Source organism: Pungitius pungitius, chromosome 15 (assembly GCF_949316345.1).
Source record: "Pungitius pungitius chromosome 15, fPunPun2.1, whole genome shotgun sequence".
NCBI classification, from domain to species: domain Eukaryota; kingdom Metazoa; phylum Chordata; class Actinopteri; order Perciformes; family Gasterosteidae; genus Pungitius; species Pungitius pungitius.
The window spans coordinates 17,687,980-17,702,922 of NC_084914.1; the positions used below are offsets into that span (position 1 = coordinate 17,687,980).

General features: G+C 49.3%; 1 protein-coding gene across 1 annotated transcript in view; it reads left to right on the forward strand.

The window, feature by feature from the left end:
* LOC119209932 (microtubule-associated protein 4-like) overlaps positions 1-14,943 on the forward strand; it is a 79,895-nt gene that overhangs the window by 10,533 nt on the left and 54,419 nt on the right. Inside the window, exon 3 of the mRNA XM_037459582.2 lies at positions 5,361-5,560. Within this exon, the coding sequence (XP_037315479.2) occupies positions 5,371-5,560 (190 nt within the window). The 5' untranslated portion in view covers positions 5,361-5,370. The remainder of the gene's footprint in view (positions 1-5,360; positions 5,561-14,943) is intronic.

Here is a 14,943-nt window from a genome sequence, read left to right on the forward strand (position 1 = left end):
CCAAAATCTCTCCTGAATCTTAAGTCAAGGTCATAAAAGTGAGTTGTAAGAAAGAAAGCTGTAAACTATGGGGGAACGCTGAGGTGCCAGTGATGTTGGGACTAATGAGAGCAGAATGGCTGGGATGAGACAAAGGACACCAAAAACCTCTCCAATGGAGCGATAAATATTACAGAATAATACTCTGAAAGGATTGGGTCATTCGGGAATTGGAGCGATGGATGCATTGTGTGTGTGTGTGTGTGTGTGGTGTGTGTGTGTATGTGTGTGTGTGTTGGGAAAAGACAGCGCTGTGTGATTAAAACACAATTTGAGACAATAAAATTAAGTCATAGAGAGAAAGGAGTGAAAACAGAGAACGATAAAGGGGAGAAAACACGACGTGAGAGTGTGTGTGTGTGTGTGTTGCTCGTGCACTGTACTGTGTCCTTCTCCTGAATGGCCTACAGTTCCACTCGAGGCGTGCTAGCTCTCTACTGTACGTCCTTATGCTGGCTGCTGACCAAGGGGCATGAGTTCTACCTTCATGACGACCAATTTGAGTTTTAGACCATCAGATTAAAACGGCAACTACTAATCAATTTCATTTTCTTAATTCATAGTCATTTTCATTGACAATTAATCAGTTAGTATATTCCTCAAATGGATTGGTTGTTTGGAATGTCTATTTTATAATAGTGATAAATGTCCCTCAGCATTTCTCAAAGCCAAAGATGTCGTCCTCAAATGACTTGTCCACACAAAGATATTTATTTTTCTCTCACAGAGGACTAAGTCAACTACAACATAATCACATTTAAGCTGCTTGATAAAAAACAAAAAATTAAACTTACTGTAACACATAAATCGATTTAAGTGTAGGAAACTACTCAATGAATGTATTCTTCTTTGCAGCTTCACCAGATAAAATAGACTTTATTGAAGTGTGGACATTTTTGCAGGTTCTTGCTTCCATCAAAGACCTGTATGAGGTTGGTTTGAAGGTTCAGGGCGTAAATTAGGGTCAAAGGTTGGGCATTTAGTTATGGCAATTACAGTTATGGGAAGGGAAAGAATGATTTAAATGCGCGTTCCCAAAAAGATAGAAATACAGGGAATGTGTGTGTGTGTGGCACAAAGACAAAGACAGCTTGTTGGTTGGAGGGATGAACAGAGGACAGGGAGAAAGAGGGTTTATTTGTGTGACATTCAGCAGATGTCCCAGCCACAATCTGTCTCTGAGGTTGAAGTTGATGTGAGTTTGTATTTATGTATTTGTGTAGGACCTCTGTTGATGCTGTTATGGTTGTGTTTTTTTTACGTTGGAAACATTGAACGTTACACCTTTCCACATCTGTTTGTTAACCCACAGATCTTTGCGCTTAAACAACTTTGGCTTTCCTGGATTCAAGACCATGATTTACTTTAAACTATGGTAACCACCTGTAATGTACAGCTCATGTACAGGTCAGTTACGAGTACCAGACATACTCTTCATTTTAGTAGCGGACGTTGTCGTTCTGATGTCACCTGTCAATCATAAGAAGCCTGCTGCTATAAAATACTCTGCTTATCGTCTGACTAAATGTATCATACTTGACTAAATGAACATCATGTTGTATTGAAGACAGTAGCGCCGGGTGCCAAAAGTGGTCGGTGGAAGGTTCCGCAGTCAGATCGGCAGGTGGCGATGGCCGGTGGCAGGTGGCGATGGTCGGTGGCAGGTGGCAATGGCCGGTGGTAGGTGCCGATGGTCGGTGGCGATGGTCGGTGGTCGGTGGCGATGGTCGGTGGTAGGTTCCTTCTGTCACATGGGGGATTGCCGGTGCAGGCGGAAGCAGGACTCAAATGCAGGATTCCCAGACGAAGTGTGCTCTTTATTCGAAAAAACAGGACAACGTGCACCGACGGAAAGTAACACGGACAATGACGCGACAAAGGACAACTGGCACACAGGGCTTAAATACACAAGGGAGGTGCAGGTGATTGGACACAGGTGGAATCAATCACGCAATCACAAGACAAGGCAGGAAGTGAAGTTACCCAGGAACACAAGAGACATGAAAACTACCAAATAAAACAGGAAGAGAGACCAAACCGTGACAGAACCCCCCCCTCAAGGACCGAATTCCAGACGGTCCTCAAGGGGAACAGAACCAGAGAAACACAGACAAGGGGAGGGAGGGTGGGAACCCAACGATCTTGGGCCGCGCAAGGAACTCAGGGTGATGGCGGCCACTCGTCGGGTCCTTCGGGGGGTCTACCGCTACGGCGACCGGGCTTCAGGGTCTCGGGGGGCCGACCGCTACGGCGGCCGGGCTTCAGGGTCTCGGGGGGCCGACCGCTACGGCGGCCGGGCTTCCGGGTCTCGGGGGGCCGACCGCTACGGCGGCCGGGCTTCCGGGTCTCGGGGGGCCGACCGCTACGGCGGCCGGGCCTCAGGATCTCGGGGGGTCTGCCGGGTCGGCGGCCGGGCCTCAGGGTCTCGGGGGCCCTGCCGGGTCGGCGACCGGGCCTCGGAGTGGCGGTGAGCGCCGAGCTGTGCGGCTGCGGCGTCGTCGCGGCGGGGGGCGCCGAGCTCTGCGGCTCCGGCGTCGTCGCGGCGGGGGGCGCCGAGCTCTGCGGCTCCGGCGTCGTCGCGGCGGGGGGCGCCGAGCTCTGCGGCTCCGGCGTCGTCGCGGCGGGGGGCGCCGAGCTCTGCGGCTCCGGCGTCGTCGCGGCGGGGGGCGCCGAGCTCTGCGGCTCCGGCGTCGTCGCGGCGGGGGGCGCCGAGCTCTGCGGCTCCGGCGTCGTCGTGGCGGGGGGCGCCGAGCTCTGCGGCTCCGGCGTCGTCGTGGCGGGGGGCGCCGAGCTCTGCGGCTCCGGCGTCGTCGTGGCGGGGGGCGCCGAGCTCTGCGGCTCCGGCGTCGTCGTGGCGGGGGTCGCCGAGCTCTGCGGCTCCGGCGTCGTCGTGGCGGGGGGCGCCGAGCTCTGCGGCTCCGGCGTCGTCGTGGCGGGGGGCGGCGAGCAGTGCGGCGTCGTCGTGGCGGGGGGCGGCGAGCAGTGCGGCGTCGTCGTGGCGGGGGGCGCCGAGCAGTGCGGCTCCGGCGTCGTCGTGGCGGGGGGCGCCGAGCTGTGCGGCTCCGGCGTCGTCGTGGCGGGGGGCGCCGAGCTGTGCGGCTCCGGCGTCGTCGTGGCGGGGGGCGCCGAGCTGTGCGGCTCCGGCGTCGTCGTGGCGGGGGGCGCCGAGCTGTGCGGTTCCGGCGTCGTCGTGGCGGGGGGCGCCGAGCAGTGCGGCTGCGGCGTCGTCGTGGCGTGGGGCTCCGGCCCAACCCCTGACCCCACCCCCCCTTCAAGGACCGACTTCCAGGCGGTCCCAAGAGGGTGGGAGGGAGGGGTCATGGTCAGGCGCCGCGGGGCCGGAACCGGGGGCGTGGTTCTCGGGGCAGGAACGGGCGCTGACCGGGTTCTCGGAGCAAGAACGGGCGCTGACCGGGTTCTCGGGGCAGGAACGGGCGCTGACCGGGTTCTCGGGGCAGGAACGGGCGCTGACCGGGTTCTCGGGGCAGGAACGGGCGCTGACCGGGTTCTCGGGGCAGGAACGGGCGCTGACCGGGTTCTCGGGGCAGGAACGGGCGCTGACGGGCGTCTCGGCGCCGTAACGGGCGCTGACGGGCGTCTCGGCGCCGGAACGGGCGCTGACGGGCGTCTCGGCGCCGGAACGGGCGCTGACGGGCGTCGTGGACGGTGTTGCTGCCGCCGACCTCGGAGGTCCAGGACGTGGGGATCGTACCTGGCCTGGAGGAGGGCGGCCAGCTCCAGCACCTGCTTCCCGCGTTCGCTGAGGACTGGAGGCTGGGCGCTGGCCTCCCACTGAGAGTCCCAAGCGGTGTCTGGACAGCGGCGAGGGCGTCGACCGGGACGCCGCCCGGAGCCTGCTGGCGAGCCGGGGTCGGCGTTACGCCTGGCAGCCTGCTGCACGCTGCGGGGACCGCCGAGGGCCAGACGGGTTCCCAAAAACGGGTTCACAAAACTGAATCCCGCTGAGTCCTTCCATGGTCGCGTCATTCTGTCACATGGGGGATTGCCGGTGCAGGCGGAAGCAGGACTCAAATGCAGGATTCCCAGACGAAGTGTGCTCTTTATTCGAAAAAACAGGACAACGTGCACCGACGGAAAGTAACACGGACAATGACGCGACAAAGGACAACTGGCACACAGGGCTTAAATACACAAGGGAGGTGCAGGTGATTGGACACAGGTGGAATCAATCACGCAATCACAAGACAAGGCAGGAAGTGAAGTTACCCAGGAACACAAGAGACATGAAAACTACCAAATAAAACAGGAAGAGAGACCAAACCGTGACACCTTCGGTGGTCGGCGGAAGGATCCTTTTTCAGTAGCGACATGGCCCCGCCTCCTCTCCCTCATGCCAGTGACATGTAAATGATCATCTTCACGACCATGAGTTTGCCGTCAGTGATTTTTTCAAACTTTACTGTAGCACAACACAGCGACTTGCAAGTAGCACGGCGTCTTGGATAAAGTGAAGTATGTTTTAATGCGAGGCTTTAGAAATCAACACAAAGGGATTCTGCATGTGTTCATAAAGTCTGAAGCGGGTCATTTGGCCAATGTTTTGATAACCGACCGCAGCCAGCGGACAGAGCACAAGCGGACCGACTACTACTCCCACACCACCGTTCGCCTGACCGCTAGTCGTCCTTGGAAACGGGTTATCGTTTTATTTGTTTAAATTATGTAGCATGCACTGTCGAAACATATGTTCCTCTATTGTTTTAGCGTGGCCTCTGAACTTCGGCATGTTCCCATCATCCGATCGGCAGGTCCCAAGATCGATAACCCGTTTTCCAGTGACGGCTAGCGGTCGGGCGAACAGGGGTGTGGGGGTAGTAGTCGATCCGCTGGTGCTGTCTGTCCACTGGCTGACATCGCCACCTGCCGATCTGACTGCAGAACCTTCCACCGACAACTTTTCGCACTCGGCGTCACTCATTGAAGATTACTTCAAACTAGAGATTGAGTCTCACGTCACAATATTTTCTAACGGAATACATCAAGAGAGATCAGAATTCTGACATTAACAGAAGAACTTTGTGAACAATAGAGTGTGACAGGTATTTTAAGAGATGGGTATTTAAACTTCAGAGCAACACATTTTGATGCCTCGGATTGCTTTTGGCTCAATCCTCCACTGGCATGTAGTTGAGAACAAGCTCAGCTGAACGTGCTCAAAGTGCTCATTCCCATACGTGTAATTAATTACATGATTACTGCACAAAGGAAGTCAACGTTTGTCTTATGACAGTGAAGACAACCTTTTCATCTGAGAAGACAACAACTAGTACATGCAATCGTGCCTCCTCTTTTGTCTTCAGCAACTGGACTATGGACCTGAGTCTACGAGACGCTCTGGGTGGGGGCGGAGGAGTGGCTCCGGGCGGGGCCCCCGGCGAGGCACTGCTGAAAAGAGACTTCGTAGCTTCGCTGGAGAAGGAGAGCTACGACGACAAGGTGGGGGAGACGGTCTCCAAGAGCGACTACCGGCCCTTACTGGACGGAAAGGACTCCAAGAGCGGTAAGTGGCTTCTGTCCCCCAGCGCTGCTCCCTCTGTTGCACCCGTCCTCTTGGCCCTTGTGCTTTCCTGCCATTGTTCCGCCGTGTCAGCCTGGAGACAGCACTGTGTCAGTATGATTCAGCCATCAGCCAGTGCACACATACATTCAGGCACAGTCTCGTCCGTCAGTGTCACACAACAACTGTAGGGTACGAAGAGTTTGGAAACAAATTCTAATAAATGAAACTTTGGGGCTGTTTGGGGGTTAAAGAACTCCCCAGAGGGCTCAAGGCAAGAGGCTGTGATATCCACACTTCCATCCATCCCTTTTATGGGTCAAGATCAAACCATCTTCTTCCAAACACTTATTCTGCACACTGTCAATCCCAGCCAACTTCAGGCAAGATACAGGGTACACCCTGCAGGGTAACACAGAAACAAACAACAAATCACACTCACATCCACACACCTACAATTGAATTGATCCCCAGAGCACAGAAAGGCCACTGGGCGGAGTCAAACCCAGGACCTTCTTGCTGTGAGGCAACAGTGATAACGACCACACCACCATGCCGCCGCTTCTTCTGATTTATTCCCTCAGTAAACATTGTGACATGAGTTTATGACCTCAATCTCTAGTTTCAAGTTTTTTTTAATACAGCATCATGGAATAGGGTTATCAATCTCAGTCCCCCCCCCCCCCCCCAATTTAACGGTAGGGGGAAACACTGAGAAAAGGTCGAAACAAGTGAGTTTACTTTAAAAGGCGGAAGAGTCAATCCCTGAAAACAGGATTCTCTAACACTACAGTGGCAAATAAACGTAAAGGAAGACAAGCCGGAGATAAATTATTAACGCATATGAGGAGTTCAAGATCATATTCTGTATATTTGAATAATTTCTATTCTTGGAATTGATCATATTGTACATCTGTTACGTTGTTCATTCTGTTGACATGACATAAATTGTAGTCTGTCCATCCCAGGAGAGGGATCTTCCTCTATCTCTCTCAAGGTTTCTTCCCTTGTTTTCTGCCCATCAAAGGGAGTTTTTGTGTGTGAGGGTTTGGGGACAGAGGATGTCCCCATGTGTACAGACTGTAAAGCCCTCTGAGGCTAATTGTCATTATGGCCTACAGAAAATTAAATGAATTGAATTGATTAATCACATACCAGTACATCAGTATGTATGTGATACTCATATATCAGAAATCCAAAATAATTGAAGCAGTGAAACATGGAACATCCAAGTTTATTAAGCACCAAATATCCAAACAGAACTTTACGAAGAGCACGACATGCAGCGGCCTTTCAGATGTTCTCTGCATGGCAACACGGTACAAACATGTACAGTATAGTGTGAGAGACTGCAGCGTGTGGTGTTCACCACGTGAATCTAACTGATATCGCTACTTCATCAATGAGGAACAAAGCTGCCTTTTTTTCCAGGGGAGTGGCAAACTAATCCAGCTGGCTCAACATTTTGGGATGTATCCGGCTAACAGCCATACTGTAGAACTATATGGAGCTCCATTTGGATGTAAATAGTTGATATGAGAAGTTAAGGCATCTATCTAGAAACTTTCTTGATGTGTAACACTCATTAGAGTCTTTGGAGAAAGATGATAATCTCACATGATAATCAGTTATTCACCTGATGCTAAGCAGAGACAGCACGTTGGACACCATCATATGGGAGTTGCTCTACACCGAGGAGAGTGTGATCTGACAGCAGATGGTTTCTGGTGTTTTCACATTAAATGCACATTGCACCACAGACTCCCATGTGATAAGATATTAACCCACTTTCTTTTTTCACTGTGCAGGCTGGCTTATTTTGTTTAGTTTATAAGCTACATATAAAGAATTTCATATCATCTATTTTAACCTAAATAAAGAAAATAAAAGTAATGTAGCCCACAATGGCCCGCAGGTGGACACCTTTATTGTCTGTGACATGGGGACATGTTAGAAAAGTGAGAACACAAGAACACATGAGAACGCCCTTAATGGGACCCGACTGTGACACCCCCCACAGAGACAGGCCGCAACCAAGAGCAGCAATGTCAACAAATGCTGAGCAGGTCAAAGTTTGATGTTCCCCACACTCGTGTCCCATCAGCAGAGTGATGCCGCGTGATGATCTCAAGCATTGTTGTTCAAATGCACTGAGCTGGCACCTTGTTTAACCCACCAGTAAAATAATGATGTTCATGATCAAATGTTTCCCTGGTGAATGGAGTCCAGTAGACCTTTTTCACAAAAAACGGAAATGCGTAATCCATGTGGAAGTGGACTTCCTGTCGAGCGTCAACACATCAGGAGATAATTCAGTCTTCACAACTTCGCTCACAGATTTACAATTACATTTGCTGACGTTGCAAGACTGGTGGAGGAAAACTGGTCACAAAAAGTAAGAAAATAAATGAATGGGACACAGTTTTGACAAATCATTAGCGTGTCCACTTAGACATAATGTACGTAGAGTATAGAGGATATAGAATAACTTACTAAAGCATTATAGTCTGCTTTTATTGAAGCATTATGGTATCAATTTGTTCTGTATGGTTGTCCAAGTGAACGTCTTGTGTGTAGTGACAATAATAATAGCCAAATGCAGACGTCAACAGCTGGCGTATTTGGCACCGCTCAAACACAGGCTCCCTTTTTCCTTTTGGTGGGTGAAATGGTTCCAAGGAAAAAGGCTAGGGACAGCCTCTGGTTTCAAGCAACAAACAGTGACCCCTAAAACGTAGTGATCTGCTGCAGACACAAGGGCTCCCAGAGATATGAGTGCTCCCCTTTTAATGCTAAAGTTTAATGTTGGTGCGGCCCGAGAGTTTCATATTGTAGCGACCCCGCAGTCAGCTGCTGTGTGGGACAATGTATGATGTTCTGGTTTCCTACTGTGTGCCTGTCCAGTTAATGCGGCATGCATGTGAGTGACATGGGGGGGGGGGGCGGGGTCGTGTGTTTGTGTGCGTGTGAGAGTGAGTGATTGAGAGAGAGCTGGTCATTATTGATCCAGTGCTTCATTTGTAAATCACAATATGACAGCGCAGGTACGACAAGCACAGGTCCCGGAAGGCACATAAAACAACGCTAAAAACAGCACACACGTGCACTTACAATGCAGTGGGACTTATTTAGGCTACGCTGCAGTAACGGTTTCAGTCTTTGTGTCAGTGATTAATAAAGTGCTTGAGCAAAGGCGACCTCTGTGTCCAGCGGAGAAAACCAACGGAACACACACACACACACACACACAATTTGTTAATTTGAAGGGAAACCACAGCTCCTTTACGCACACGCCGCACTGTGAGGTTTTGGAGCTTCTTTACGCAGGCGGATTATTCTAAACCGCAGCAGTTTATAACAAGTCATTGAGCTACAACACGCCAGTACAAAGTAAGCACAACCATGTATAGAAAAATGATAGTGGCCAGCAGCATTTGAACCCCGTAGTCACACAATGACGCTGCCTCATATAGTCCTCCCCCTCCCTCGTGCACCGGAGCGCGTCAGAGCGCAAGCTCATCCCGACTCAGATCCCAGTGCTTTGAACAGAGAAACAGCTGCTACAGCTGTGTCTGCCTGTGACTGGGGTGTCTGATGGGAACGCATTACCCCCCCCCCCCCCCCCCCCTAACCTACCTAACCGTTCATGTTCTTCAATATTCTATTCATGTTCAGATGAACCCACCCAAAAATTACCACAACGATTGCGTATTTCCGGTAACAAATACGGAAGTTGTGAAAAAGGTCTTTTGGTTGATCCCCCAATTCCAAACGCACAAGAAGTCGAGGCAACAGAACCAAGATCAATGAAAAGTGTTTTAAAGATGTATTCGATCTGATTGCCTTGGAAATATGTAAATATAAACTTGGACTTGGAATATGTGTTTGTCTATATTTATTTCATTTATATATAATTATATAATATAATTATATATAAATAATATTAAATATTATATAATCTATGGGATTAATGTGGCCGGGGTCAATGCGACATACCGTAAATCCTCAAATAGTGGCCGGGGCTTTTATTTACACAGGCTGCACAGCGCACCGGCTTGTATTAGGGGCAGGCCTTTATTTCTTACTTACCGGTGTCTTCTGTTATAGAATTGTATTATTTAAATCAAATAATGGTCATAATTACAGTAGGCTAATCATTAATTGCATATGGGTTCAGCACTTCCTGCAACCATTTACCGATAGGCTGCCGGTAGAATGAAACCGGTAGACCTACAGCTAATCAACTTTCTGGAGACCAACCATTTAGAAAGGAATCAGTTATAAACCATAGTGCATGTCAGTCTTAAGATACATCCTTAATTGCAGATATTTTCCAATCAAGCAAGTCAAAAATTTCACTCGGCCAAAAAAAAAGGTTTATCGCGTATAGCGCTTTATTTGCAGTGTCCTCCTCGTCGTTCTCCTCATCCTGGGCTACATGCGTGCGGTTCTCCTCCCCCCCCCCCCCTACCAGCGGCGCACGGCTGTCCCGCTTTGAAGCCATGGATGAGATCATCTTCACTCCCGACATCTTTCAGTGTCAGTCCACAAACTTTGAAGGACTTTCGGATTATGTCCAGCTTCTCCCAGGCGGCGACAACCCAGTTCACGAGCAGGTGGCGGGCTCTCATGTTACCTCCAGCACTATATTCTTTACTTTTATCCCCCCCGCCTGTATTTGGGGCCCGGCCTTTATTTGTCCGCATCGACCGCGCCCCCCGGGTACTATCTGAATCCCGGCCTCTAATTGAATCCCAGTATTTATTTGAGGATTTACGGTAGTTTAATGTAGTCAGCGTAACTTCGTGCCTGGAGGTTGACGCAGGGTTGACCTGCAGAAGCCAAACGGCCGCTAGCTGCAGTCAGTTAGACACAAGAGAGCAAGACAGTAGCTGAAGATGGAGAAAGCTTTTTACACGGGAAGTAAATGGCTACTTGCATCTCAACATCCAACGTTACCCTAACCCATCTATTGAGCGCCCCGAATATATACTGTAATTACATCAAGAACAAATCATCTTATAGATATATAGGTATATGTAGTATATTAAGATAATAACTACTTTCACAGTAATATAGAAGGAGTCATGTCCGCTGAGGCAGGAGCACACATCCCTGCAGTGTGTGTGTGTCTGTGTGTGTGTGTAAGACACAGTCACTGCAGTAGAATGGGACGGTTTGTTTATCTCATGTTTTTTGCTTTACTGAGTGGTGTGCATTCATCTGTGTGTGATGAACAATTCTGCTGATGTCGTCACACACACACACACACACCTTGGCTGTCACTGCCAATAGTTTTGACGTGTGTGATTGTGCTGAGCTCAACAGATATGTTGAAGGGGATGAGATGCTTTTACAGCACGGACTTATTGTCAGACAGACAGTGAGACAGACAGTCAGTCCAAAGTGGGTGACAACCGTTGCACTCAGCCTTATCCTTTAAAATTGAAATGATGACCTTTATTGATCGCAGTCAAACCAGCATCAATCAATAAATGTGACAGAAATAGATGAATGTTTCTCCTCCAGCATGGTTTAGAAACATCTCATTACATTCCTCCCCTCTCCCCCCACTCTAAGTGCCTGTCTCTTTGCAGATGTAGTGACAGCTGATTAAGGACAGGATGTGGGAGCCATGTCCTTTCGTATTTACTATAGTTACACACGTGCGTGGACGAAGAGCTATGGCAAGTCCCTGTACTTTGTTACACAATGTGGGGACGTATGGGTAAACAAAAGCAAGGCAAATGTTAAAAAGTAAACAGCTCTTTGTTTTTCAAGTGTTAAATAGCACCAGAAACTGAATGAGCAAGAATTCTTTTTAAAATGTAGCACTATGGATTACTCTCATCACATCTGTTACAGTTGCTTCAAGTATTTATATATTTGTACTAGACACTAGTCACTCCTTACATTAGGAGGAAAACATCACGTACCAAGCATTTTCAGCAGACACATACTCATTAGCCAAATGATGATTAGTTATGAAGCTCAAAATAGCTGCATCATTCCCAAAAATGTATGAGTTCATGATGCCAGGTGACAACTGGCAGGAACAGACAGAAAAACAATTGAGAGCAGAAAAAAACAATTCCCGTTGACTTGTTGACAGTGGGTCTCTATATACAGATCAGAAAAAGTTGTGGAAGGCAGTGTCACTGCCCTGGGCACGTCTCCTGGTGCGTTCAATGTAACTAGTTATTTGGACTCTTTCACTGAATTCAATTGTACAATGACGTAGTACATTTGGCTGTGATGTGACTTTGGTTTTCGGAATGTCTCTCCGCCAATGGTCGTCACGTGGAAGTATGACACTGCATGCATTTCTTTATTAATCAATCATAGCTGTACACTTGTATTACACTGAATGTATTTCATTATTTGGAAAAAATGTATGAACTGGGTCATGAGTTTGTTTATAATATTCTTAGATAGATGCATACACACAAGATCGGGACACAGAATTTCCCCACCGCTTTCCGCCTAGGGTAGACTGCCATGAATCATACACCTTTTAAAGTAAATAACACTTTCTCAACAACATTGTGGCCCCTTGTAAAGTGACCCGTCACATGTTCCTCTAAATATAGAGGTACCCAGGGGACCCACAGGCTAAGGGACAACATCTAGAAAAGCTGTTTTATTGCTGTGAGCTGGAGCTGGCCCATCAATGCAAAGAGCACTGCAACAAGCCCCCAACCACTTCGATAGCACTGCACAGCACGCTCTGCAAGGAGTACGGGGCAGCGTCAGCACACATCCTTCCCATATCTGTCACCCTGGAGTGGCACAACAGTGTGTTGTTCTATTGTCTGTTTTGATTACAGAGATATTCCACTGTCAAAGAAATAGGAAAACGGTATTTTTGTTGGAATGCATTGATTGATGCATTCCAGTATTGTTCTTCTAATCTTTATTGTTGGAATGCAGTGATGCATTCGAGGACTCGAAGAACAATACTTGGAATGCAGTGATGCATTCCAAGTATTGTTCTTCGAGTCTTTATTCTAATTATAGGTCCATTTACCAAGTTCATTTAGTTTGAATGAAAAACATTCTCTCTCCCAACCCCCCCCTCAGCCAATTCCATTATTTCAAAATAAAAGCCTCAATGATTATCTGTACCTCAACCATAGGTACACCACAATTGCTTTCAAATACTAGTGAAACTAGTACTTATTTCTTCTAGTACTAAACCTTATAACTACAAAAAAATTTTTTTTTCATTCTCAGCTTTTCGTATTTCTATTCTTTCAGCAGTTCTGTATTTTTTCAAATTCATAGAAGCTTCTCCCATTTCTGTTTTTTGCAATTCTTTTAAGTTCATTTCAGCTTTTCTCATTTCTGTATTCTCAGCAATTTTTCAATGTATTTCAGCTTTTCTTTTCTTTCAGCAATGTTTAGAATAATTTCAGCCTGTTTCATTTCTGTACTTTAGGCACTTTTTTAAAATTAATTTCAGCTTTCTGCATTCCACCGCATTTTCAGCAGGAAATGCATTTTCTACTGGATTGCCTTTTTAGTTCAGAGGGTATGATTTTTATATATTTCTATCCACCCAAGATCTTCCTCGTTGCCAATGTTTTGGTCTATATTGTAACAAGACAGAAAAAGTTGAAACGCTGTCTGGTTTAAATTTCATTTATGGTGTTAATTGTAGAAAGAAACAACAGTTTCCTTCTTTTGGAACTTCTCATATGGTTATTTGTACCAATCTGGCACCTCAGGTTACTGTCGTGCCTTTGGCACAGGGAAAACCACCTCCTCAGATATGAGGCTGAGCACTGTCGTGGATCTGCCAACGTTGCCATTACTGCGGTGGGTTTCTCATGGCAGGGTTTTTTTAAGGAGCTACTTTATTGGTTGTCTACAATGTTCTTAGCAAGATAAGTTTTTTGTTTTTTTTGTATTTCCTTTTTGGAGGATTTTTCATATTCAAATTGTAACATGTAAACATTGAACCCCTGAACACAATAATCTTTGAAGAGTAGGGGGTGCTGCAGCTAATCGTTGAAAATTCTTAGCCTTTTTTTAGCCCATTTTTCTGATTTTTTAGAGTTGTAAAAGACCGAACTCCTCCCAGAGATGAAAGCTGATTGTTTTCAAATTTGGCCAGTGTGATCTTGAGACATGGGCCTTTAAAAACTGCAGTGAGAATATACTTTTTATTTATGTTTGTAATATCTTGATACCTCCTTAGAGTCTGTGATTTTCTTTGGTGTCTCAGGACCACAGACAGATACATTTTTGCTGTGCAGCAGCAGACATTTTCATGGTGAAAGAAATAGATAAGAGATATTCCACAAGTATTGCAACAGGAAATAGCTGACAGTTATGTACAATAAATATTGGGGGGCTTTGATAAAGAAGCAAACTATTATCTGTCAGGTGTGGAAGCTGGTGCAGGCGGAAGGCAGGACTCAAAAGCAGGATTTCCAGAAGGTGCTCTTTATTCACCAACAAATCTAACACAACGAGGACTGACATGGACACAGGTGGAAGCAATCAGGCAATCACAGGACAGGAAGTGAAGTTACCCAGAGACACGAGACACAAGAAAGCTACAAAATAAGACAAGCAGACCCAAACCGTGACAGAACCCCCCCCTCAAGGACCGAATTCCAGACGGTCCTAAAGGAGGGTGGAACCCAGAAAAACAGACAAGGGAGGGAGGGCGGGGAACCCGACAACCCCCGGCCGCCCAGGGGACTCCAAGGGTTGGCGGCACGGGGTCGGGTCCCTCCGGCCGGGATGACCGCCGGACATCAGGGTCTCGGGGGGCCGACCGCTACGGCGGCCGGGCCTCAGGGTCTCGGGGGGCCTGCCGGGTCGGCGACCGGGCCTCAGGGTCTCGGGGGGCCTGCCGGGTCGGCGACCGGGCCTCAGGGTCTGGGGGGGTGCCGGGCGATGCGGCTCCGGCGTCGTGGCGGGGGGCGCCGAGCTGTGCGGCTGCGGCGTCGTCGTGGCGGGGGGCGCCGAGCTGTGCGGCTGCGGCGTCGTCGTGGCGGGGGGCGCCGAGCTGTGCGGCTGCGGCGTCGTCGTGGCGGGGGGCGCCGAGCAGTGCGGCTGCGGCGTCGTCGTGGCGGGGGGCGCAGAGCAGTGCGGCTGCGGCGTCGTCGTGGCGGGGGGCGCCGAGCTGTGCGGCGTCGTCGTGGCGGGGGGCGCCGAGCTGTGCGGCTGCGGCGTCGTCGTGGCGGGGGGCGCCGAGCTGTGCGGCTGCGGCGTCGTCGTGGCGGGGGGCGCCGAGCTGTGCGGCTGCGGCGTCGTCGTGGCGGGGGGCGCCGAGCTGTGCGGCTGCGGCGTCGTCGTGGCGGGGGGCGCCGAGCAGTGCGGCTGCGGCGTCGTTGTGGCGGGGGGCGCAGAGCAGTGCGGCTGCGGCGTCGTCG